General features: G+C 45.2%; 2 protein-coding genes across 4 annotated transcripts in view; one reads left to right on the top strand and one right to left on the bottom strand.

Annotated features, from left to right (window-relative positions):
* Positions 1-2768, bottom strand: part of GNA13 (G protein subunit alpha 13) — a 29618-nt gene extending 26850 nt beyond the window's left edge. The window contains exon 1 of the mRNA XM_083490352.1: positions 2262-2768. Coding sequence (XP_083346478.1) covers positions 2262-2544 — 283 coding nt within the window. The 5' untranslated portion in view covers positions 2545-2768. The remainder of the gene's footprint in view (positions 1-2261) is intronic.
* A 6033-nt stretch (positions 2769-8801) lies between these two features.
* The window catches only part of RGS9 (regulator of G protein signaling 9), a 68298-nt gene continuing 54206 nt past the window's right edge, over positions 8802-22893 (top strand). For 2 of the 3 annotated variants that reach the window (XM_083490028.1, XM_083490029.1), the window contains exons 1-2: positions 8803-9013; positions 16555-16651. In XM_083490028.1, coding sequence (XP_083346154.1) covers positions 8951-9013; positions 16555-16651 — 160 coding nt within the window. In that variant the 5' untranslated portion in view covers positions 8803-8950. Of the gene's footprint in view, positions 9014-16554; positions 16652-22893 lie in introns of all 3 variants that reach the window. The other variant, XR_014522596.1, reaches the window with a different exon arrangement.

The following is a 22893-nucleotide window of genomic DNA, read 5'->3' as shown; positions in this document are numbered from 1 at the left end:
TGCCTACCCTTCTCTCCTCACTGTGTAACCACCAAGAACTCTCCTCGCTTACCCTTCACGTCCCCAATTTCACATGCAACAAATTACACATGCAGAAAACTACAGACGCTATTGAACTGTCAGGTGTCATAAGCAAGGCATGATAACAAGCTTCTATGAACTCCTGTTTGATAAATCTCAAGAATATTTTTTAAAAATAAACTCCCCAGGCAGGATTTGCACGCCATTCCACATTGTTCCGTTATGGACCATTCACCTCCCGCAGCAGACATTGAAGCATTTGGCTGTCTAATCTTGAGTGACTATAAACACACACATGACTACTCACACTTATAATCCATTTTCACCATATGCAAGCCTTACGTTTTTCGGTCCACAATTCTTCTGTACACTCAGGTAACTGACTTCTGGAAACTTTTCTCTGAAGCCCCTCATTAACCTTGCAATTGCAATTCCTATGCCTATAGTGCTACGCCTAGTTTCATCTCTCTACATACCCAGAGTCACAGCTTCATATCACAATATACCCATAACATAATATATATTTGCTACAACCACTGGCACACTACAACAGGTATCTTCAACCTTTTCAGACCCAGGACTCACTTTTAACCCTAACATGCATCTGGGGACCCATTCTTAATCTTTCATCACCTATATGCATGGCGGTGGTACTTCTGCCGCACCCCACTTTGGATCAGGTTGTGAAGTGGGTTCCAACCTGCCAATTGATGGCCAACGAGTGTACAGGATCTGGCACAAGGCCATCCTGACCACCACACTATTAATTCCATATACATGCCAGGACCCCAACTACTCCTCCAACATAAAAGAGCACTCGCATCTTTAAGCCAACGTACTGAGCAATGACAAACCTAGAGAGCATCCTAAAAAGCAGAGACATCACCTTGCCAACAAAGGTCCGTATAGTTAAAGCTATGGTTTTCCCAGTAGTGATGTATGGAAGTGAGAACTGGACCATAAAGAAGGCTGATTGCCGAAGAATTGATGCTTTTGAATTATGGTGCTGGAGGAGACTCTTGAGAGGCCCATGGACTGCAAGAAGATCAAGCTTCTCCATTCTTAAGGAAATCAGCCCCGAGTACTCACTGGAAGGACAGATCCTGAAGCTGAGGCTCCAGTACTTTGGCCACCTCATGAGAAGAGAAGACTCCCTGGAAAAGACCCTGATGTTGGGAAGGATGGAGGGCACAAGGAGAAGGGGACGACAGAGAGATGGATGGTTGGACAGTGTTCTCGAAGCTACGAACATGAGTTTGACCAAGCTGCGGGAGGCAGTGGAAGACAGGAGTGCCTGGCGTGCTCTGGTCCATGGGGTCACGAAGAGTTGGACATGACTTAACAACAACTGACTAAACAGCATGCTTCTAATTCAGGATTCAAAATAAAAGAGCACAAGCCAGCGTTGCCACCCAGACTCTCTGGGCCCCCAACTCCGCCTTGATCCCTCCCTCCCGTCCCTTCTTCATCATGCTCTGATCATGTTTCTCCGAGTTATGTCGTACCCACGACATGTCCACCACCACTAGCTCAGTGGTAGAGAACATGCTTCGCCTGCAAAGCGTCCCAGGTTCTCAGTGCCGTAGAAAGCCCTCCGTTCTCACAAGGCACAAGGCAGCTGTCAGGTTCCTTATAAAAGGCCCCGTTCGAAAATCCCCAACTCGTCACAGCACAGCCGAGTCGGGCGACACGCGCGCGGGGGGACCTTTCCATACCCAAGCACCCTCCAAAACCGATGACACGTGTACTGAAAAAATGAAAACAGGAAAGCTGCGGCGAGGGCGGCTGGGGATCCCAAGGGCCAAAAAAACAACAACAAAAAACGGGGCAAGAAGTGAGACGTTCGTTCTGGCCCGTCTCCCTCAACCCGCCCTCTCAACCCGCAGCCCTCACACGCGTGTTTTCTTTTCCTCACGTACACCCTCAAGGCTGCTTCGCCTCCACAGACCTTTCCCACCCTCTCTTTTTTTCTTCTCTCTCAGGGCTTCCGTCTTTCAGCAGCAGCAGCAGCAGCAGCTGCTGAAGGGTTTCTTCCTGCAAACGTTGCGGTTCTTTTTTCTCTCTCCCCCACCCACCCACCGCTTTTTTGTTGTTTTGCGGGCTTCCCCCTCCCCCACCTCAACGGATATCGGGGGGGCGCGCCTCTTCTGCTCCCCCCTCCCTCTTTCCGGTGGCCCCAAAGTTTGGGGAGGGGGACGGGCGGGGGCGCGCGAGAGAGAGGACCCCCCTTCCACCCTCACCCTTGATGACGTTGCTGTAGATGGTGGCGCGGAACTCCTCTCGAGCGGCCCGGTCCCAGTCCTGCCCGTGGATGATGCGCATCTGCTTGAGGAAGGTGCTCTTGCCGCTCTCGCCCGCGCCCAGCAGCAGGATCTTGACGAGCCGCTTGACGTAGGTCTTTTCGCGGTACAGGCACTTGTCGATCTCTTTGGACTTTCGCTGCTGCTCCGCCTCGCTGCTGTTGAGCAGGCAGCCCGGGAAGCAGCCCGACAGCGGGGACCGCGATGGCAGGAAATCCGCCATCTTAGCGAGCACTGCCAGCCAGGGAGCGGCCGCCGCGGCCCTGCGCCGCTCTGCGCCTGCGTAGCTCCCGGGGACGGGCAGGCCGCCCCCCCACCAGCCCACTCCCACGTGACGCGAGGCGCCGCTCCGAGGGCGTCACGTGGCGAGCTGCCCAATCAGGAGCCTCCCTGTCGTCACGCGGCCGACTTCTCGCTTTCCGTCCGTCGACGCTCCCGCCGTCCTCCGTCACGTGGCCGTGTGGTGTACTCCCTACAAAACTCCCCCGCGCGCTTTTCTGTCACGTGATTTCTCTTCTGCGAGGCAGAATCCCCCTCATATCGGTTGCTCGTATCGGTTTCCTTTCACGGGAGCCGAGGCGCCCAAAGTATAGTGAGAAAAGTGCTCAGAGCATGTGCAGAGTGCGTTTCTCGCCAGGGGCGGACGGGGAGGAGCTGCACTCCCTCCGCCCAAAATCAAATAATTAAATAAAAATACTTCACTAAAAGTATCTGAAGAAGTGTGCATGCACACGAAAGCTCATACCAAGAACTAACTTAGTTGGTCTTTAAGGTGCTACTGGAAGGAATTTTTTATTTTCACTAAAAGTAAAAATTGTAGAATGATTTTGACAATTCCCCTCCCCCAGCACGGGAAGGGAAGATTGAAACGACTGCTGTCGAGACGTTACATTCCAAATCTACTAAGCAAAGCCAGAGAGAGGCATAGGCATAGCCAGGATTTATTTTAGGGGCGCAGGCTCTATGTTGCGGGGGGGGGGGGCAGAACCGAGTTATCTGTGACGCAATTGGTCAGTTATTTAAGTATTTTTATTTATTTACTTGATTTAGCGGTGCAGCTGCCTTCCTGCACCCACTGACAGATGATGACAGGTGGGTGTCCTGCCAACCCCTCTCACATAAATCCTGGCTATGCCCATGTTTCCCTCTGCCCGCAAATACATATACGAATCCGATCACTGGAGGGTGAAGAAGAAGAGGCGGCGTTTGGATTTTATATCCCGCTTTATCACTACCCGAAGGAGTCTCAAAGCGGCTAACATTCTCCTTTCCCTTCCTCCCCCACAACAAACACTCTGTGAGGTGAGTGAGGCTGAGAGACTTCAGAGAAGTGTGACTAGCCCAAGGTCACCCTGCAGCTGCATGTGGAGGAGCGGAGACGCGAACCCGGTTCCCCAGATTACGAATCTACCGCTCTTAACCACTATACCAAACTGGTTTTCTGGTTCTCGAATGTTGCTTCGAAGCAGGCTGGGGGCATCTTCACCTGTCCTGTTAGAAATTAAGCATTCCAGCACAGAAGAAAGGAGATCTCCCCATCAGTTTGAGCCTACTCTGATTGCATTTGGCTGCAATTCTTCAGTGGGAAACACATCAGACCATTGTTTTCTCCTCAGAGATACAGTTCCCATTAGCCTTAAACTACAGTTCCGAGGATAAAGTAATATTCTTTATATGCTCATTGCTTGTATGCTGGGGATCTGCCCCACTTGTAAGCACTGCTTATCCCAAGGTCTCTAATGTGATTTCATGAAGCAGCCACATCTGGATGCCATAAGGGAAGCACATTTCTTTATATATACAATAATAATAACAACAATAATAAATAAGACACAATCAGCAAACACAATTTAAAACATAAACTGTGAGGTAGGGAGGAAAGGAAAGACAGAAAAGCTCAGGCTGTGATAATTACATTATTAACAGTGGCCATTCACAGTTTCATTGAAGACACAGATATGTGTGATAAGAATCCATTGTGCCAATTCAGTCCACAAATTATAGTACTGAATTTCTGGATGAACTAAAATTCAGCAGTTTCTGGTTGCAGTCTGCCTTTGAAGTTCCGTTAAATCAGTTATACAGTGTCCTGGAAAATTGCAAAGACACACCTCCAGAGCCTGGACTTGGCATCTTGTATCTGCTATCCAAAATGCACAAACCAAGCAACCCCAAGTGCCCCATAATTTAGGACTTTAGAGCCATCTCAGTTGGGGTATCTGGTTATATAGACTCCATATGCCAGATCATATTCTATCAGCACTTCCAAGCTATATACTCATTAATATTTTTTGGAGAAAACTAAAATATATTGACAATCTTCCAGAGAATGCCATCATAGTATTATTATTATTATTATTAGTTCTATTATTTATACCCCGCCCATCTGGCTGGGTTTCTCCAGCCACTCTGAGCAGCTTACAGCATATATAAAAACATTGTAAAACATCAAGCATTAAAAACTTCCTGATACAGGATGGCCTTCACATGTCTTCTAAAAGTTATGTACGTACTGTAGTTCTTTATCTCCTTGACATCTGAAGGGAAGGCCTTCCACAGGGAGAGCGCCACTACCGAGAAGGCCCTCTGCCTGGTTCCAAAGTCTACCACTTTATACTTACCCACAATGACTTCTGTTGTAGGGAGAACATGTATCTTCAAATTAGTGGCACAGCCATTGTTCCATAGTATGCCAAGATCTTCATGTTTGACCTTGAATAACACTTGTTTATCTCCCATTCCCCAAAGCCTCTCCTCTACCTGAGATACATATATTGATGATTGCCATCTTTATCATCCGGACTCACTGACTGGGGATATCTGAACAATTCCACCACAACTCCAGAGATTTCTACCTCACCATCAGTGTGATCCTAGACCAGTCTGCACAAGAAGTTCACATGCCGCTGTGCAAGTTCATAACAGAGCATCTCTTTATATAGGAAACTCACTGGTAGCTGCACATACTAACATGCTTTCTGCTTTCACCCCAACACACCATTGTCTACAGCTAATCCCTATGATGTAACCACATCTGCTCAGATTGTAACAAGAACAACAAAACAACAACAACAATTGGAGTTTCCTCTTAGTACAATGTTCCCCTAACAAAGTGAAAAAACAACAGACCAACAAGAACAGATTAATACTTGGGAAGTATTATCTATTATCCAAAAGCAGAGGCAAAACTAGGCTTTATTTCTCCCAAGTCAAAGACCCAGTTTGGCACACACCCCATGTGCATTTGCGTGCAAACACATATAGGCTGGGAGCCTCAATTGTGCCCCTCTGGAGGCTTTAACCGGAGCAAAAAAATCCCCCCTATAACTACAGCACTGCCTAGAAGAGAAAATGACAGGCCACATTTTTTGTCACCTCAGTTCCCAGTTAAAATCCCTCGAGATCATTGATATACAGTCTATCCTGTACGATGGCGCAGGCCTTGGGTGAAATCCTACACCTGCTCACAGGCAATTCCACTAGCTAAAATACTGTAGCTACTAACTAGTAACAACAAGACATGTAGCAGAAATGAACACAGGAATTAGGTCTCATAGCCAGCTCTGACCCTATGTCTACTATAACAAGACCTAGTGTCATCCTCAACACTGGAGGTTCATTCACCTGCACATCTTCCAGTGTGATATATGGCAATACTTGCCAGCAGCGCCTTACTTAAGGCACAAATGTTGAAATACCAGGGTAAAAACATTTCAAACTCCCAGGATACCCTACCAGTGACCTAAAGGTGGCCATCCTTGAACCGAAGGAACTTCAAAGGGGGATTGCAAAGTGAAACCGCTCTGATCACAAGACTTCAAGAGACTTCAAGAGGCTCAGTGCTATCATTTGTGTACTGAATGAGCACAATGGATTTTCATCACACTACATGTGTTAATTGGCTTGCTAATGTCAATGTTATTCACACAACTGTTTGCTTATGTGCTAATAGCTGCTGTTAATAATGTAATGTATCCCTGCACCTTTCTGCATTTCATTTCATTTTCTGACCTCACTGTTTACAACTCCCCCCCCCCCATCACCATGTGTGTATATACCTGCAACTCAGGATAAAAGGGCATGTATCTTATGAAGTATGGACAGTAACAGGGGTTGTTACAATACCCCTGATATGTCAGTTGTTGCTATATATAAAAATGCTCTTGATAATTTTTCCAAAATGCATTTGATAAATGCTGACTTGTAGTGCCATAGTTTCTTCTGTTCCTATCGTTTGTGTGTGTTTATGGGAGGTGATTAGGGACGCGGGTGGCGCTGTGGGTAAAACCTCAGCGCCTAGGACTTGCCAATCGCATGGTCGGCGGTTCGAATCCCCGCAGCGGGGTGCGCTCCCGCTGCTCGGTCCCAGCGCCTGCCAACCTAGCAGTTCGAAAGCACCCCCGGGTGCAAGCAGATAAATAGGGACTGCTTACTAGTGGGAAGGTAAACAGCGTTTCCGTGTGTGCTGTGCTGGCTCGCCAGAGCAGCTTTGTCACGCTGGCCACATGACCCGGAAGTGTCTGCGGACAGCACTGGCTCCCGGCCTCTAGAGTGAGATGAGCGCACAACCCTAGAGTCTGTCAAGACTGGCCCGTACGGGCAGGGGTACCTTTACCTTTATGGGAGGTGATTAACGGTGTTACCCTACTTTCACGATTGGTTTCCTGCAATGCTACACATGAGTACTCAGAAACAAGCGCATTGAATTCAATTAGGCTTTCTCCCAGATACATGTGTAGAGAACTTCAGCCTCAAGTGCTTGGGGACATTCTGCCATATTCTCTTGAAATAAAATTCTAATTTATTCTTTTCCATTTACAAATTGTGGCCTATGAAACAACTCAAAGCAGTATGGCAGTTGCGTTTAACACTCATATGCTGGCTAGGATCCTTAAAGAGCAACTTTCAGTTTGCCCCAGGACTGGGGAATTTCCAGGGATATATGATGATGATGATGACGACAACGACGAACAGAAGACCTAATTGCCATATTACAATCTGCCTTTGAAAGGTCCCCTCAAAGAGCCAGTGTGGTGTAGTGGTTAAGAGCGGTAGTCACGTAATCTGGGAAACCGGGTTCGCGTCTCCGCTCCTCCACATGCAGCTGCTGGGTGACCTTGGGCCAGTCACACTTCTGTGAAGTCTCTCAGCCCCACTCACCTCACAGAGTGTTTGTTGTGGGGGAGGAAGGGAAAGGAGAATGTTAGCCGCTTTGAGACTCCTGAAGGGGAGTGAAAGGCGGGATATCAAATCCAAACTCTTCTTCTTCTTCTTCTTCTTCAATTCAAAAAACGAATTGCCATACGTTATGTGGAGAGCTGTTGTTTTAGAAACACAAACCCAAAGCTAACTTAGGTCTGCAGAACCAGTTGTGGTTGTCTGGAAGCCAGCCAACGTCGGTGGTATGAAAGGAAAACGTACATTTCCAACAGGAACAAATAGTAGGCTCACGATGATGGCATCTCTGAAAACTCAGGTTTTGACACTTTCTCTGTTCATTGGAGCACTGATCAAATACAGTGGTACCTTGGGTTAAGTACTTAATTCGTTCCAGAGGTCCGTTCTTAACCTGAAACTGTTCTTAACCTGAAGCACCTCTTTAGCTAATGGGGCCTCCTGCTGCGCTGCACCACCGGAGCAAGATTTCTGTTCTCATCCTGAAACAAAGTCCTTAACCTGAGGTACTATTTCTGGGTTAGTGGAGTCTGTAACCTGAAGCGTATGTAACCCGAGGTACCACTGTACTAGTTATTGGGGGGCAAGAACAGCAGGTGGCCATGGGCTGAAGTTTTGACTCCAAGCACCCTCTTGTGTTTAATATGGCATGGCTGCATGCAAAGGCATTTTCAGTAGCTTCTGCTACGTGGGTTTTCCTCCCCATGGGAGATATGTCCAAGCCTTAGCATCTTTCTGAAGCTTGCAACAGCCAAACAGGGAGCATCATCAGGTGAGGCCATGAGCTATGGAGACCCCCTCAGTCCGGATTCTGAATATTTGTGGCCTGGATCTGGACTACAGCCCAGAGAAGCTCCACATCAGTGGAATGTGGAAAATATGCATCCTGTATTTTTCTCGGTGCAACCGGCTGCTTTACAGCTTTATAATGTTACCTGCGGGTGGGGATCTAAATAAATCCAGCGTTTCCAGCTAAGCAGCGTTTGAGATTGAAACAAGTCTGTTTCCCCATATTTTTCAACACCTCAACTCATCCTGAAGAAGAAAGAAAAGAGCATCTGTTCCAATTTTGTTCCTTTGCTGGGACGTGCAACCTGCTAGCAATTTCTAATCTCGTAAACGATTCAGATTAGTTTCCGATCCGAATTCTCCTTCCGTTTCTTATCCCGTTAGTATTGTAAATAGATGAGTGGGCTCCCCCTAATGCTGGCAGCTTGGAAAGACTCCAAAAACACATGCAAATAAGACCTCGGCGCTCCTTGCTGATTGGCTATGGCGGGACAGTGCCCGATTCCACCGCTGTCTTTATTCTCTAGGCAGGGGATTTCGAGTCATGCAGTTTGCCTGATATCAGTAACAAGAGGACCAGCTTCCCTGCAATTGGTTAGGCCGGTTTTTTCCTTTTCTTTCTTCCTCTTCTTTTTGTAGCTTTCGGCTTGGCTAAGTAGACCACCATGACCATCAGACGCATAGATCAAGGGCAGCGTTACAGGCCAAGAATGGCATTCCTGAAAAAGGTAACTTGCTATTATTTTAAGAGTCTACCTGAGAAATAGATGAACTGGCTAGTGCAGGAACCCTGAACACATCTGGGAAACATCTGCCCTCTGACCAGAATTGTATATCACAAAGATTTTTGCATGCAAACAATAGGCATGTTATCCGGATAAGGTGTGCTGTTTCTTACAGTTTTCAGAATTAATTATTTTCCAAGGAGCCTATGATTCCATTAGCGGAGTATTTTAAAAAGAACCTTTGCTTGCTGTTTTCCCCAGCCCTTTTGCTACAGAGCAAATAAAGACAAAAATACCCTTGTTTTCGGAAGTCACCGGATGAAAGCAACCTGTTACACACAGTTTGTTTGCGAATGGGAGCAGCAATAGCTGCTTGAAATAAAACCGAGCAGCTATAAGCATTTTGGATATATCATTATTTTTTATATTAAAAAATAGCTCTTATTATTTTACCTCATTCATAAGGCTACAATTTCTTGCATGGAGGGTATTTTTTTTTGCTTTGATGGCCATTAATATTTTAATTCTGAGGGATAAAAGCTCATCACCCTGGGGTTTGCAGCCCTAATTCAGCACTGAACTGTAACCCGGTTAATTTCACGTCCCCCTCCAAGCGTTATTCATTGCTGCAGTTCTATCCTAACCCCATGTAGACCCAGATGTTTTTATGCTGAGGTTATTAAGCTAGAGTATCTACAACCCCCTGGTGCTGTACTCCCAGCCTTTCACATAGATTTGGAATCCTATTTATTTAGATAATTTATGACTGCTTAAGATTTTTAGGGGGGGAAACCCAACAACTCTAAGCAGCTAACAGATTGGTCTACATCACATAATCCATTATCCATTATTTGATTTTGGAGAAGAGAGCCAACCTCATTTGCATTCATTTACCTCACTCATAAACGTGCAGAGGAAAGGATGAGAAAAACCCACCTTTTTTTCATCAACCTTTTTTGGAGGTAAATGACAGTACAATCTTAACCATATCTGCTCGGAAGTAAGTCCTATTGAATTCACTGGGACTTACTCCCAGGTAAGTGGGGTTTAGACTGCCGCCTAAGCCATTTATTTGAGTAAATATACTTGACATATTGATGGTGTCTTTCCACCCCCTCAAAAGACGCTGCAAGCTGTTTTCTCTGCCTGTTCATGATCTACTTTAAAGTGGGTGTATATATGCCTTTATAATAGTTTAAGCCTTACAGACAGCATGTTGACAAATAACTGTGTTTGGGATTAACTACCTCATTCTTTCCCCCAAAGCATCTATATAAAAGCATTTTATTAGCACCAATATGTGAAAAGAGTTTAAGCAGGCAAGGTATTAGACCAGCTTTTCTCCCCTGAACGTTCCTGCCTTTCTTGTCTGTGGCTTATCCTGCTGAATAGAATTAGCTGACTTCCTAGTGATATGGACAGCTGCCCATTTCTGGTGTGTGTGTGTGAGAGAGAGAGAGATTGTGTGCGCACACACTATGGCACAACATAGGAACACATTCACATCTAAGCTGTTTTAGCTGAGTATCAAACATAGGAGGCAGCAACAGGATTACAAGCAAAAAAGAAAAGAGATGAGAGGGAGTGTGAATTTATTTTGTGTCACAATATTTGTCATACATCACCAGCACTTGTACTTTTCATGCTCAAAGCGGGATACCACAATGTTTTCCTTTGGAACTGTTTGTTCCTAGAGCCTGTCAAGATTTATTTAAAAGAGCAATTGGGCCATGTTCTGTTTTGATTTACATTCTTGCAAATTCCACAGAAGGCAAGGAGATCAGCTCCGGAAGGAACAAAAGATCAGTTTAGGAATTACATTTTCCTTATATTAAGACAGCTGGCGTAGTTCAGTCGGTAGACCATGAGAGCCCAATGTTGGGCAAAGTATTCCCGTATTTCAGGGGGTTGGACTAGATAACCCTTGTGGCCTCTTCCAACTCTATAAATTCCATGATTTATACACACACGGAGATCTTTTTCTTTCTTTTCCGCAGATTATAATAAATTATCCTCATATTGTTCACTTATCATAAAGCATAAGATGAAACTGGATCCAGTTTATAAAAAATGCCCACAGGTGGTAAAGATGGGATAGTAGTGATCATGTCCGCATATTTGTCTCTTCATCTTGCCTTCCTCTAATATTTAAAAAGAAGTTGCAGGGCTCACCCCTTTCCCTTTTGAGCCTTACTGCAACAACCTAAGTACATTGTCTTCCGTTACTTGTTACTAAAATTTAAAAAGCAATTCCCATTGATGCCTGTGGGAAGCTTTGAGGAAAACGGGGCCTCTTGCGAGATGCTACTGCATACTTCATACCTGAGAATTTGGTCTAAAACTCAAGACACCTGTGGCCACCACTCTGCTGAAGTTAAGCAGGTCTGGGCCTAGTCAGTACCTGGATGGTACTGAGAACCATGCTGCCTTGGGCCCCATAATGCAATGAAGGTTAAATTATACTGCAGTGGTGTTGCCGACCTTTGTCTACTCAGAATAAGCCAGCCTCGTTCAGTTCATTGGGGCTTACTCTCAGGTAAGCAGGCATCAGAAGATTGCAGCTGCAAATGACTGTCCCAAACCAGTCAGTCATGCGCTCCTCTTAAGTAGAGAGTTAGCAAGGGATGGATTGACAGGATTTGTAGATCGATATCTCAATAACAATAGAAAGATGCCGAAAGCTCAGTGGGGGAGGGCTATTGTGTGAGCCTTATTATATAATACATTATATAGGGCATCTGGCAAACCTGGAACAAGGTGACTCAATGTAACATAGGGCTGTTATATGTTCAGAATTTCTTGGACATAGCCAGGGTTTGTCCTTCGAAAAGGCGTCCAGGCAGAATTTTCTGAAAGCGGTTTAAACATCTGGGAAAACCTGGGTATATGTTAGCCCATATCGGAAGTGTTGATTTTTTGGCGGTTTTCCTTAAAAAATAGGTTAAAAACTTCATTTTTTGTTGAGATTTGGGGCGGGGGGGGGAGCTCAACTTCAGCAAAAAACAAACAAACAAACAAACAAACAAGCCTCAACAACTTTAGTGTCCGGATTTTCACTTTTTGAAATACGACAACCCTATATAACATAAAGATACTGAGAGAGCAGTAAAAGCAGGTAAGGAAAGGCTTGGGACATCTTTTGACACACCAAGCTGAATGTCTGAGAGGTAAAGGACCCCTGGACAGTTAAGTCCAGTCAAAGGTGACTATTGGGCTGTGCGCTTATCACGCTTTCAGGCCGAGGGAGCTGGCGTTTGTCCACAAACAGCTTTCCGGGTCATGACTAAACCGCTTCTGGCGCAATGGGACACCGTGACGACTGCCAGAGTGCACGGAAATGTCGTTTACCTTCCCGCCGCAGTGGTACCTATTTATCTACTTGCACTGGTGTGCTTTCAAACTGCTAGGTTGGCAGGAGCTGGGACAGAGCAACGGGAGCTCACCCCGTCGCAGGGATTCGAACCGCCGACCTTCCGATCGGCAAGCCCAAGAGGCTCAGTGGTTTAGACCACAGCCCCACCCACATCTGGGAGGTACTAAGGTATGGCAACACTGATGTTTTTGCTGCCTGCCCATGACCACAAGGATAAGACTGTTAAGTATACAGTACCCTTATTCCTTCAGTTAAGTTTTCAGTCAGAAACCTATTTCAAGGCATGCCTGCCGTGTTTCCTGCTGCTTCCCCTCAAGTTTCTTATTCAGTGTTTAGCACATCAGTAGATCCAGGGCCTTGTTGGTACTGGCCCATGGTCCTTCACATCAGAGGGCACACACACAGCCTCCCTCACGCACTTGTGCAATATGTGCTGGCATCCTAGAGCTGCACCAGATAGCTCCACCGCTTGCTAGCCTCATCTTCGGGATAGACAGATCTGTTAATTTTGGTTTGTCTCGTAGGTCAGTGCAAGGAGGCCAGCCTAGGAAGTTTGGAGTTTCCTCTGCTCTCTCACATGCAGATTCCACAGTGGACGCTGAGTCTCACCCTGATACTTTCAACAATTTCCATTAATATGTGTGCTTTCATACAATTTAATTTGTTTAAAGAACCACACTGCAAAATTTGGAGAAGTGTGAATTTCAAAAGACAGCCTTGTTTCGATTTGCTATATTATTTCAAGAAGTGCGAATGAGGTAGGCTTGCGCTGAAACACAAACTGAATTGAATTCCTCCCCATCCCTTCCTCGACTGTTATGCAAACTAGCCCTTCTGGGCATTGGTTGGCCTGCCAGCATGGCTAGCAATTTTTAATATATCGGAACTCTTAATAAGCAGCCACTTTCCTTCTCAGATGAGGGAAAAGGCCTGCTGCGTTCTCATCAGCAAAAGGCATGGTTTGTGGCTGAGTCAGTACAGCAGCACCTAATGAAAGCTTCCTACCCAATCTCCCTTGTTCACTTTGATATATATTATATTTCTTAAATGACAAGAGGGCACTCTGCAGGAAGAGGGAAGTGACAAGCCTCTGGAGTTATTTGCTCATTAGAAAATCAGTATGCCCTGCACCATCCGACTGATGCGAGTTTTCTGAACACACTGTTTGCTCTTTACAGAGGCAAGTACACAGGGATGAGGCAGCAGTAGGGATGTGTATGTTAAGAACCTGCGGCCTCAAAACAGCACAGCCTGACAAATGACTTTGGCCAAAGACCTAGAGGGTCTTGGGAGATTCGCTTAGTTTTGAACACAGTGAGACTTGCAGCAAGATTCTGATTTTTACTGAAGATTCTACGGAACGTTTCTGACTTCTTCCTATTGTTCAGGGGAATTAAGTTAGGCAGATGCATGAAAATCTTGGATGCGACACTTGAAGGCGTGGGCGCGTATGTACTTGGCCATTCTTTGAATCCTTGAAAGGACTTGTTCGCATATACATATGATGATTTCTGCAAGAAACATCGGGGTTTCCTGCAGCAAACACAAATGGCGGATAGCATACATTTAGGGACATGTGTCTGGGATCCATAGATGTATTACTAGTGCTTTTTGACGCAGTTATTTGGGTGTGAATAGATAAGTGTTAAGACATAAACACCACATGCCAGGTCCTTGCCACATGCATTCTGGGTTATGTTCAAGTGAATGAAAGGTGAACAGGATGGAACCGTCTTCGGTGGCATCAGTAGATATTGGGAATGTCATTGTTCCTTCTTGACTTACCGTACCTTTCACATTTGAAAAAAGGACACTATGCTCCGGGCTCTAAGCAATCCATTTTATTCCACTGTGACCAGAGCCTTCTTGATAAAATGGAAGAGATGTGAGCGGCATTACCACTTTCCTGTAACTTCTCCAACTGCAGGACATACTTTTTTATCCCTCCCATAGACAATAAAGTTTTTTAAGGAGAAGGACATATTTCCAAATTATTGTGGGTTTTAGGTCAATACTTTCAAATCAGGAGACAATTTCTCCAGCCCCATGTGTTGTGCAGGTGTGCGGTCTTAATGTCCAAAAATGAGACGTATTTGCTCCTTTCTCGCAGAGGTTGAATGTTCCTGCAGTTACTCCAGCCCCTACCTGCATACAGCAGCTGCTTTATTTTAATACAGAACAACAAGACGAGGGGCAGAAGTCCTTATCCCATCCTGCACATTCTTCAACTCTCCACACTGAGCTGGGACAGGCCCTATGATCTCTTATGAATATATTGTCGAGTGTAGAGTTCTTTTACCCCCACCTTTTGTCCTGCATCAGGTTGGAACAACAGGCAGATGCCGTTTCGTTCCCCCCTCCCTTCTGCTAGGAAGAAGGAAAAGGGAAAATACAAATGTGTGACCTGTACGTCATGAGTCACAGTGGTACCATTTTATAGCTCAGCACACCTTCAGTACCAGCAAGAGGAGCAGATCAGCCTGCCTTGTCTACTGAGTGCTTTGCCAGAACAGGTAGAGCAACATTCTGGCTCCTGCTCTCAGGTGCCCTTGTCTCCTCCTCCTCCCCACCACACTTCCATTTGAATCCCCTTTCTGTTCCTCATACCAGTGGCTGCCGTTTGCTTTCCAGGGACAGCAGACATATGTTAACAGCAAGAGCTCCTGACTGACATACAGTTCTCCTCCGTAGTCAATGTCAACCGAGGTTGCAGTTGTCTTGGTCCGCAAGTGGTCAGCTGGTTTGGTGAATGTGGCAGTACTCCTTTTCCTCTCCCCCCTCCCCCCACTATCTAGTGTAGTGGTCTGTGGATCATAAGAAAAGAAGAAAGACTTGTTACACCTTAGGCCAAGGGTAGCTGACTGCTCAGGTGCTGTTAGACCACAACTCCTATAATCCCAGGACTTTGGCCATGCTGGAGGGATTGATGGGCGTTGAACAACATTTGTATTGGCACCATGTTGGCTACCCCTGCCTTAAGCTTTCTCCTTTTGCTTTGCTTTGTGTCTGTGCCTTTTGCAGCCACCTAGATTCTTAATTTCTGCCTGCTTTGTTTATTTGTTTCTTATGATTAGGGATGGGCAGCCACCCACCTGATTGGCTCCCAAACATGTTGGGTTGCTCATGTTGAATAGTAAAAATAAAAAAACCTCAATAAAGTTTTTAAGTACGTTGATGAATCTCAGCCGTGCCTAGCAATGGACTTTGAGGCTGGAATTTCAAGGAATACTTGAGCAACCCAGTTCTTCCCTATTTCCTTCTCTCCTCTTCCCTGCTGTTATCTATCTTCCCCAAGAACATCATAATCCCATTGGGAAATGTGGGGTAGGAATGGGAAGCAGGAGAGCAGGATGAGCTCTGGCAGGTAAGAGTGTTGTTGTTTAGTCGTTTAGTCGTGTCCGACTCTTCGTGACCCCATGGACCAGAGCATGCCAGGCACTCCTGTCTTCCACTGCCTCCCGCAGTTTGGTCAAACTCATGCTGGTAGCTTCGAGAACACTGTCCAACCATCTCGTCCTCTGTCGTCCCCTTCTCCTTGTGCCCTCCATCCTTCCCAACATCAGGGTCTTTTCCAGGGAATCTTCTCTTCTCATGAGGTGGCCAAAGTATTGGAGCCTCAGCTTCACGATCTGTCCTTCCAGTGAGTACTCAGGGCTGATTTCCCTAAGAATGGATAGGTTTGATCTTCTTGCAGTCCATGGGACTCTCAAGAGTCTCCTCCAGCACCATAATTCAAAAGCATCAATTCTTCGGCGATCAGCCTTCTTTATGGTCCAGCTCTCACTTCCATACATCACTGCTGGGAAAACCATAGCTTTAACTATTCGGACCTTTGTTGGCAAGGTGATGCCTCTGCTTTAAAAGATACTGTCTAGGTAAGAGTACCTGCCCGCTAATGTAATGCATTCCTAGTGAGAAGTATGTGTATTATAAGTAGTAGCTGTCACTGGAATGCTTTGACCACCAAATGCAACAACAAGCATCATGGGACACACGAAATACTCATTTGGTTTTTCTGTAATAGAATAACACCACTGGAATAGCTATGAAATTGATGGGATATTGGAAGAGAAAGTGAGGCCGACCAAACTTCTTGACTCTCTTGATTTTGTTTTGCATGCTCAACACATTCCCCCTGTTTTTCTTAACATGCACCTGCTCCAATTTGCAGCTGGAAGTTCTGTTGGTGGAGATGCAGGACCCAAGTTCTGGCATCAAAACGCATGCTCAGAAGGTCACGGTCGTCGATATCCCGCATGCAATGACTGGTAAGTCTGACAGTAGCAGCTACAAAGTGCAACAGAAACCATTTACGCCCTTTTGTATAAAATAATCCAACAGTCAAAATTACTTTACTGGTGCTGGGAGGACAGTCACAACAGCAACACAGTCCTTCAGCTGCAAGGGGACTGCCTTCCTGACACCGCAAAAGAAGACAATTTATGATAAGGAATGTTTGTGCTGTCGTGGGATCACAAAATTGGGAGCAAAATATCCAACCTACCCCTATGCCTGTAAATTACAGCAGTCCTTCCCTCAGAACACACTGAATCTGAAATAGGCAGGTAGCGGAGGTGCTTTGAAGTTGCGAGCCTGTCATTACTGTCTATTGCGTATTCTACAACAACAATTGTACTCTGGTGCCTGCCAGCTATGTTCACACAAGGCAACCCTGCAAACATACTCTAAGCACCTCCTTGTGGATTGCTATTATTATTATTTTTTAAAAAAAGCAAGCTCCAGAGCATGTTGTAAATACTTTACTACCATTTTGCCCTTGTCATATGTACCAAACCCTCTTCACTGAAGACAAAGGTGTCCTGGAAGTCAGTTGAAATTAGCAGGTAGAACTGGAAGGGGAAGTTATGGTTCACAGTAGTTCCTTTGTGCCTTTATGAGGCAGAGGCATACCTAGGCTCCTTTGTGCCCTTGGCAAGGAGCTGTATTTGTGCCCGCCCCCCTCCCTTGTGTTTGTCTGCTGAGGTGCCCAGAGGAGATGTTTGCCTCACCTGGTTGCCCAGAGCAGCGGAAGAGTGGCACAGCGAGGACTCAGGTAGATGGGTGGGCGAAATCCTAGCCATTACAAGTCAAGAGTGGAGAGGCATGATTCCTGCGCTCTCCTGGGCCTGTGTTCTTGGCAGGGGTCAACCCTGACCCACCCCTAGGTATGCCCCTGTTCTGAGGAGCATAATGAAGGAACTAAACTGCACAGCATCACCAAGTGCATTGTGGTTGAATTCAGTGGAAAACCAGAACCACGCAAATGTGCTTAAAAGCTCAGTCCAAGGGGTAGATTCACAGAAGAAAATAGAACTTGTCCCTTTCTTTTTAGCCACTCGGGTGCTGATTGTATGACAAGTTCCACCATTCCCTGGTAATATTCCAGTAAGTTCAGGAGACCAGCTCTTAACCCACAGATTGTTCCTTGAAATGTTCCAAGGCACTGAGAGAAAGTTCAGCCCCTGCCTGTCCCACACTGTTTCTTTGCCAATCTGATGATTGCTATAGCCAGCAGATTTTAATTTCGCTCCACAACAGACAGAGGAGAGGATTGGGTCATGTGCACCAGCTGCATTCTGTCATTGTGTCTTAGAATATTTAAAGGCATAGGCTCAGTCTCTCAGTGAAGAACCAGCAGCCCTGTAGGAACCTGTTTTAGTGAGTTTGCCAAATTAACATGGACTCACCCGGAACAATTGTTGACTTATTCAAAAGAGTGAGGTTGATTTTTAACTTCGCTACAAGGTGTGTACGGAAAGTTGCCCTGAGGTCGGGGGAAACAGTTCTGTGAAATTTTCCAAGACCACACTTTGTCTGGCCACAAGCTGAATGCTAAATTTGTTAAAACTGGTTTTGATTGGTATTTATATCGACTTTATTGCTGTTTCGTTTGCTTTGTTTTCCCTCCCCAATATTACTGATAGCAATATTATTGGTGTTGCTATTATTATCGCTAGTTGCCTTGAGTGTTATTCGACAAAAGATGGAACAAATTTTTGACTAATGAATAACAAGCACCTGAGAGATTTATGTCAAAAGCCAGGAATGGAGAGATGACTTGAGAAATGTATACTTCTGAGACAAAGCCAGCCTCTTCTTGGTTGATAGTACCACTGAAGTCAACAGAATGACTTAAGAGTGCTGAAAAGTACATTGCATCGGTTTGCACTAAGCCAAACCTTGGTTTAGCATGGCATGGCATGGAAGTTAAAGAACTGGGGAGAAGCAAAGCAACTGCGAGTTCCTCTACAAGAGACTGGATATCAGTGCAGTCTTGGTACACCATAGTTTGACTGGCTGTGTCATGTGAACCAGGACACTATTTGTTTGTTTGTTTGTTTGATATATTTGTATGTTGCCCTGTGGTTAAAAAATCCCAGGGCCGTTTGCATATTAAACAAATAGAATCCAATCTAGATAGTCAGCATTCACATGAGAATATCAACATTCACCAAACTTTTAACATCTCCTATAACAGTATAAAATCAGTCTCGTCTCTGACTGAGGCAACAGGAAAATGGGGTACTTTCTATTTTTAAATCATAGCTGCCTTTCCCTGGATGTTAAACATCTGTACAGTCCTGCTAACGCTGCATTTTTATAATTGAAAAGGTTTCTGGGGGTTAGCAGCTGATTGTAAGACTTCCAACAAGTAGGGGTGCAGTTTTCCATGTTTTCCCCAACCTCTGCAGCTCCAACTCCCGATATCAGCTTCAGAAGGTTGGGGAACTCTCCAGAGCATGTTTACGGTGCATTGTTCGTTTGTTTAGTTTCTGTGTGTGCATGCAGGGTAGAGGGGGGAATAACTGAAAAATTCTTTCTTATTGTTATTAACTAAGTTTCTATGCTGCTCTTCAACCGAGGACCACAGGGTGGTTTGCAAAATAAAGACCCAAAATTGCATACCATAGTAACAAATGAAAACAATACCCCACAGTTTCAAAGGCCATAGATTGTTTCATTGGCCAATGGCACCTATGAAGATATGCAGTGAAGGAAACCTTATTACTGCAGTGCATTGCACAAGGGGCTGCCTTTGAAGATTGTTCAGAAACTGCAGCCAGTGCAGAGTTCCTTGGCCAGATTGTTGATCAGAGGTAGGAGGTCCAAGCATATAGCTCCGTTTTTAGCATAGCTGCACTGGCTGCTGATCAGCTCCCAGACTCAATTTAAAGTGTTGTTTTTGAGCTATAAACCCCTATGAGGATCAGGACCCTAATACCTTAGGATCCAGCCGCTCTCTGCATGAATCTACTCAGACCCTGTATTTGTCATCTGAGTCCCTACTTGATGTGCCCCACTGAGGGAGGTCTGGAGCGTGGCAACACAAGAATTGGCGGCTCTCGAATAGTTGAATGTTTGTGTTTCAATGATGCTCCCGGCACTATCATTATCAGGTAAAGATATTCCTGTTCACCCAAGAATTCGGCTTTTAGGGTAAGATTTCCCCCTTTTATGTTATTGCAGGATGAGCATTTTTAGTCAATAATGTTTAGTATCATTTTGATGCATTTTATTTTACGCACTGTACAGTCATACCTTGGGTTGAAGTAGCTTCGGGTTGAGCGTTTTCGGGTTGCGCTCTGGGGCAACCCAGAAGTAACGGAATGCGTTACTTCCAGGTTTCGCCGCTCGCGCATGCGCAGATGCTCAAAATGACGTCATGTGCGGAAGCAGCAAATCGCAACCCGCAGACTCTCCCGTTCGTATCCAGAGGTACCACTGTATATGTTTTTTTTATCATTATAAGCTGCTTTGAGGTACTTTACGGAGTAAGCGAGGAATAAATGCAGCTGAGCAACACCACTGGCTACAACTGTACGAACTTCTCTAAAGAGAAGATCTTAGGCCACAGTCCCGCCTGGAATAAACAGGAACAGCTCCACTCCACTCACATTGTGCCAGGGATGGATGATGTTTCCCCAGCATTCAGAAAATAAGCACCGCCTCTTTAAGGGAAAAGAACAGGTGCAAGCTGGGTTGCCTAGCACAGGTCTGCGTTACAGGCTAATCTTTTAATTTCATCTATTTCAGGAAGCAGATAGTAGGGATAAGAGCTCCTGGCTGCTTGGCAAAAGTCTCAAGTGATCAGCGCAATGTCAGGAAAGGTTAACATTTTTAATCTGCATTGTGGAGGCATTTGGAGATGAAGATTAGGACATGCTCAGGGAGGGAGTGCATTCCTGAAGCCTTGCCCTATTTAAAACTTCTAGTTTTAACCTGTCCTACAGTGCAGAGTACAAAGATAGGAGGTGACTTAATGCCAGATTCATTCATGATATGTATTAAACTTTTCTCCCAAGTCCAACTGGTTGATATTATATTTTTTCCTGTATGTATCTATGTATATATACTTTTAATGCCTTTGAAACGAAGCATTTTGTGGCTTATTTATCATTTTCCTCCACACAATCAATTCCCCTACAGCTCACTAAACATATCTCTATTGAAGATGGTAATGTCTCCTTTCGTACTGGTTCCATTCGTCCTTTTATTTTGCTCCCCAAGTTACAAGCTCTGGCCTCTGAAACCTGACATCTCTCTTTGTGTTCCGTTTTAATTTACAAACCTCTAATTGAATTGCACAGTTCCCGGCTAGCTTGCCCTTTCTCTTTCGTGCAGGAAATAATAAGGTTCCCAATGAGTCACCTTGTCGAGAGAACACAATTCCGTTTCCCTTGACGTTGGATTATGATTTAGCCTTTCAGTGGCAAATCTGAATACTCTCCCTCTTTCACGAAAATATGCAGTAAAACATATGCATTGAGAACTGGCAGGAATATGAGCTTTTAGAAAGCAGAGGGATTTAGATCATTAGAGTCATAAAATTAGCTCCTGAAGTGTATTTTAAAAAAACAAAACAGCAAAACAAAAACAAACAACAGACCAATTTCCCCCAACCTGGTGCCCTCCAGATGTTTTGGTCTAAAACTCCTGTCAGCCCATTTGCTATGAAGGAGTTGGTGAGAGGATGAGAAGGCAGTTATTTCATCCTCCGGCTTTTAGCAGTTGAACAGGAAGCGCAACATCACAAGAACAGAGCATCTCCTGTCATCCCACCCCTCTCGCCTTGGTTGCTGTATTGCTAAGATTTCCATGCCACCTCTGATGACTGTAACCAAATGAACCAGAATAGTTTACTGCCCTGAAACTGCTTTGTTCCCAGATAGCTAACTTTCAACTTCAGATTCTCTGTGTTTCCATTCCCCCCCCCCCACCTTAATTTTAGTTCTCCACATTTTCAAGTCAGTTAAAAATGACAAAAAGGATTTTGAATGCTCATCAAAGAAAGGGATGTAAACTCAAATATTTATTCATCCTCCTTTTTTTAAAACAGCGCTTCATTAAAAAAAGTATGACCAACCAACCTGTGACTCAGAAACTGTGTTAGAAACTGAAATATGAAAGCTAGGAGCTAAATGGAACCTTAAACCTTGGTTATGGGTGCCGCAATGGAGTGTTTAGGCACACTTTTTTATAACAAGAATACAAAACTGAAATTGAATGAAGTGCAGCTAAAGTCTTGTGTTCATTTTTCACGTGGTCTAGTCCTCATCTAAAGAGTGCAAAAAACAAAGCCATGCTTCCTGAAATATACTTGGAGTCGAGAGTGGATTTCATGCTCTTTATTCAGCTCATAGTGGTGAGGAGGAATGGAAGTTCCCCCAGAATGTCTGCTTTATATATATTATTTACACAATGGGCCCCACGTGATTGGCTAATTCCGGGATTCACCTGTAGGCCAATCAGGTTGCGTATTCCCTTCCATCTGGAGCTGGATTGTGTGGCTCCTGTGAACCAATCAGACTGCTGCATTCTGGATCCTATTGTTCTGGGACCAATCTGACTGCTGCATTCTGAATCCTATTGTTCTAGGGCCAATCAGGCTGCTGCATTCTGAATCCTATTGTTCTAGGACCAATCAGACTGATGCATTTTGCATCCTATTCAACTCAGTCTATAACACTTCCCTTGCCCACCCCTCTAATATTCTTATGAGGGTCTCTTCTCCATTCTTCAGAGAGTGGCTGGAAGTGGGGAGGCAGAAAAAGGCCCTCCTTTTCTTCCAGCAGTGGCAATTTTAATCTGAAATCTTAGGCGCAGTAGTGTGCCCAGAAACTGCTGCCATTAATGAAATCCCCTGTCACAAAATGCGCCTGGAACAATGGGAGTTTCGAACACTGTGCACATGGTTTCCCAGATTCTCCTGGTCCCTGTTGGAGTAGCAAGTTGAAGCCAGGCGAGAGACTAGCTAGGAGACAGACTCACTGGGAGAGTTGTGAACCACAGCTCACTCCATCAACTCTGCTGTGGCAGGGCAGCTCCATCAGGCCTCCTCTCCCCTCAGCTGTCATTTGGGGGTAGCCATTCTAGCTGCATTAATGGGGGAAATAGGAAGCGCGTGTCATTTCATCAGCGTTGCTGAATGCAAAGTTCCATCGAGTATCTCCTTCCCCAGAACTGTGCCAGCTGGTCATCATAGGAACATCTGGTGTAGGAAATTGGTGGC

This window comes from Podarcis liolepis (assembly GCF_965112155.1).
Source record: "Podarcis liolepis genome assembly, chromosome: 2".
In the NCBI taxonomy this organism is placed as follows: Eukaryota; Metazoa; Chordata; class Lepidosauria; order Squamata; family Lacertidae; genus Podarcis; species Podarcis liolepis.
Note: the sequence above shows the minus strand (reverse complement) of the source record. Positions and strands in the feature narration are given on the sequence as shown.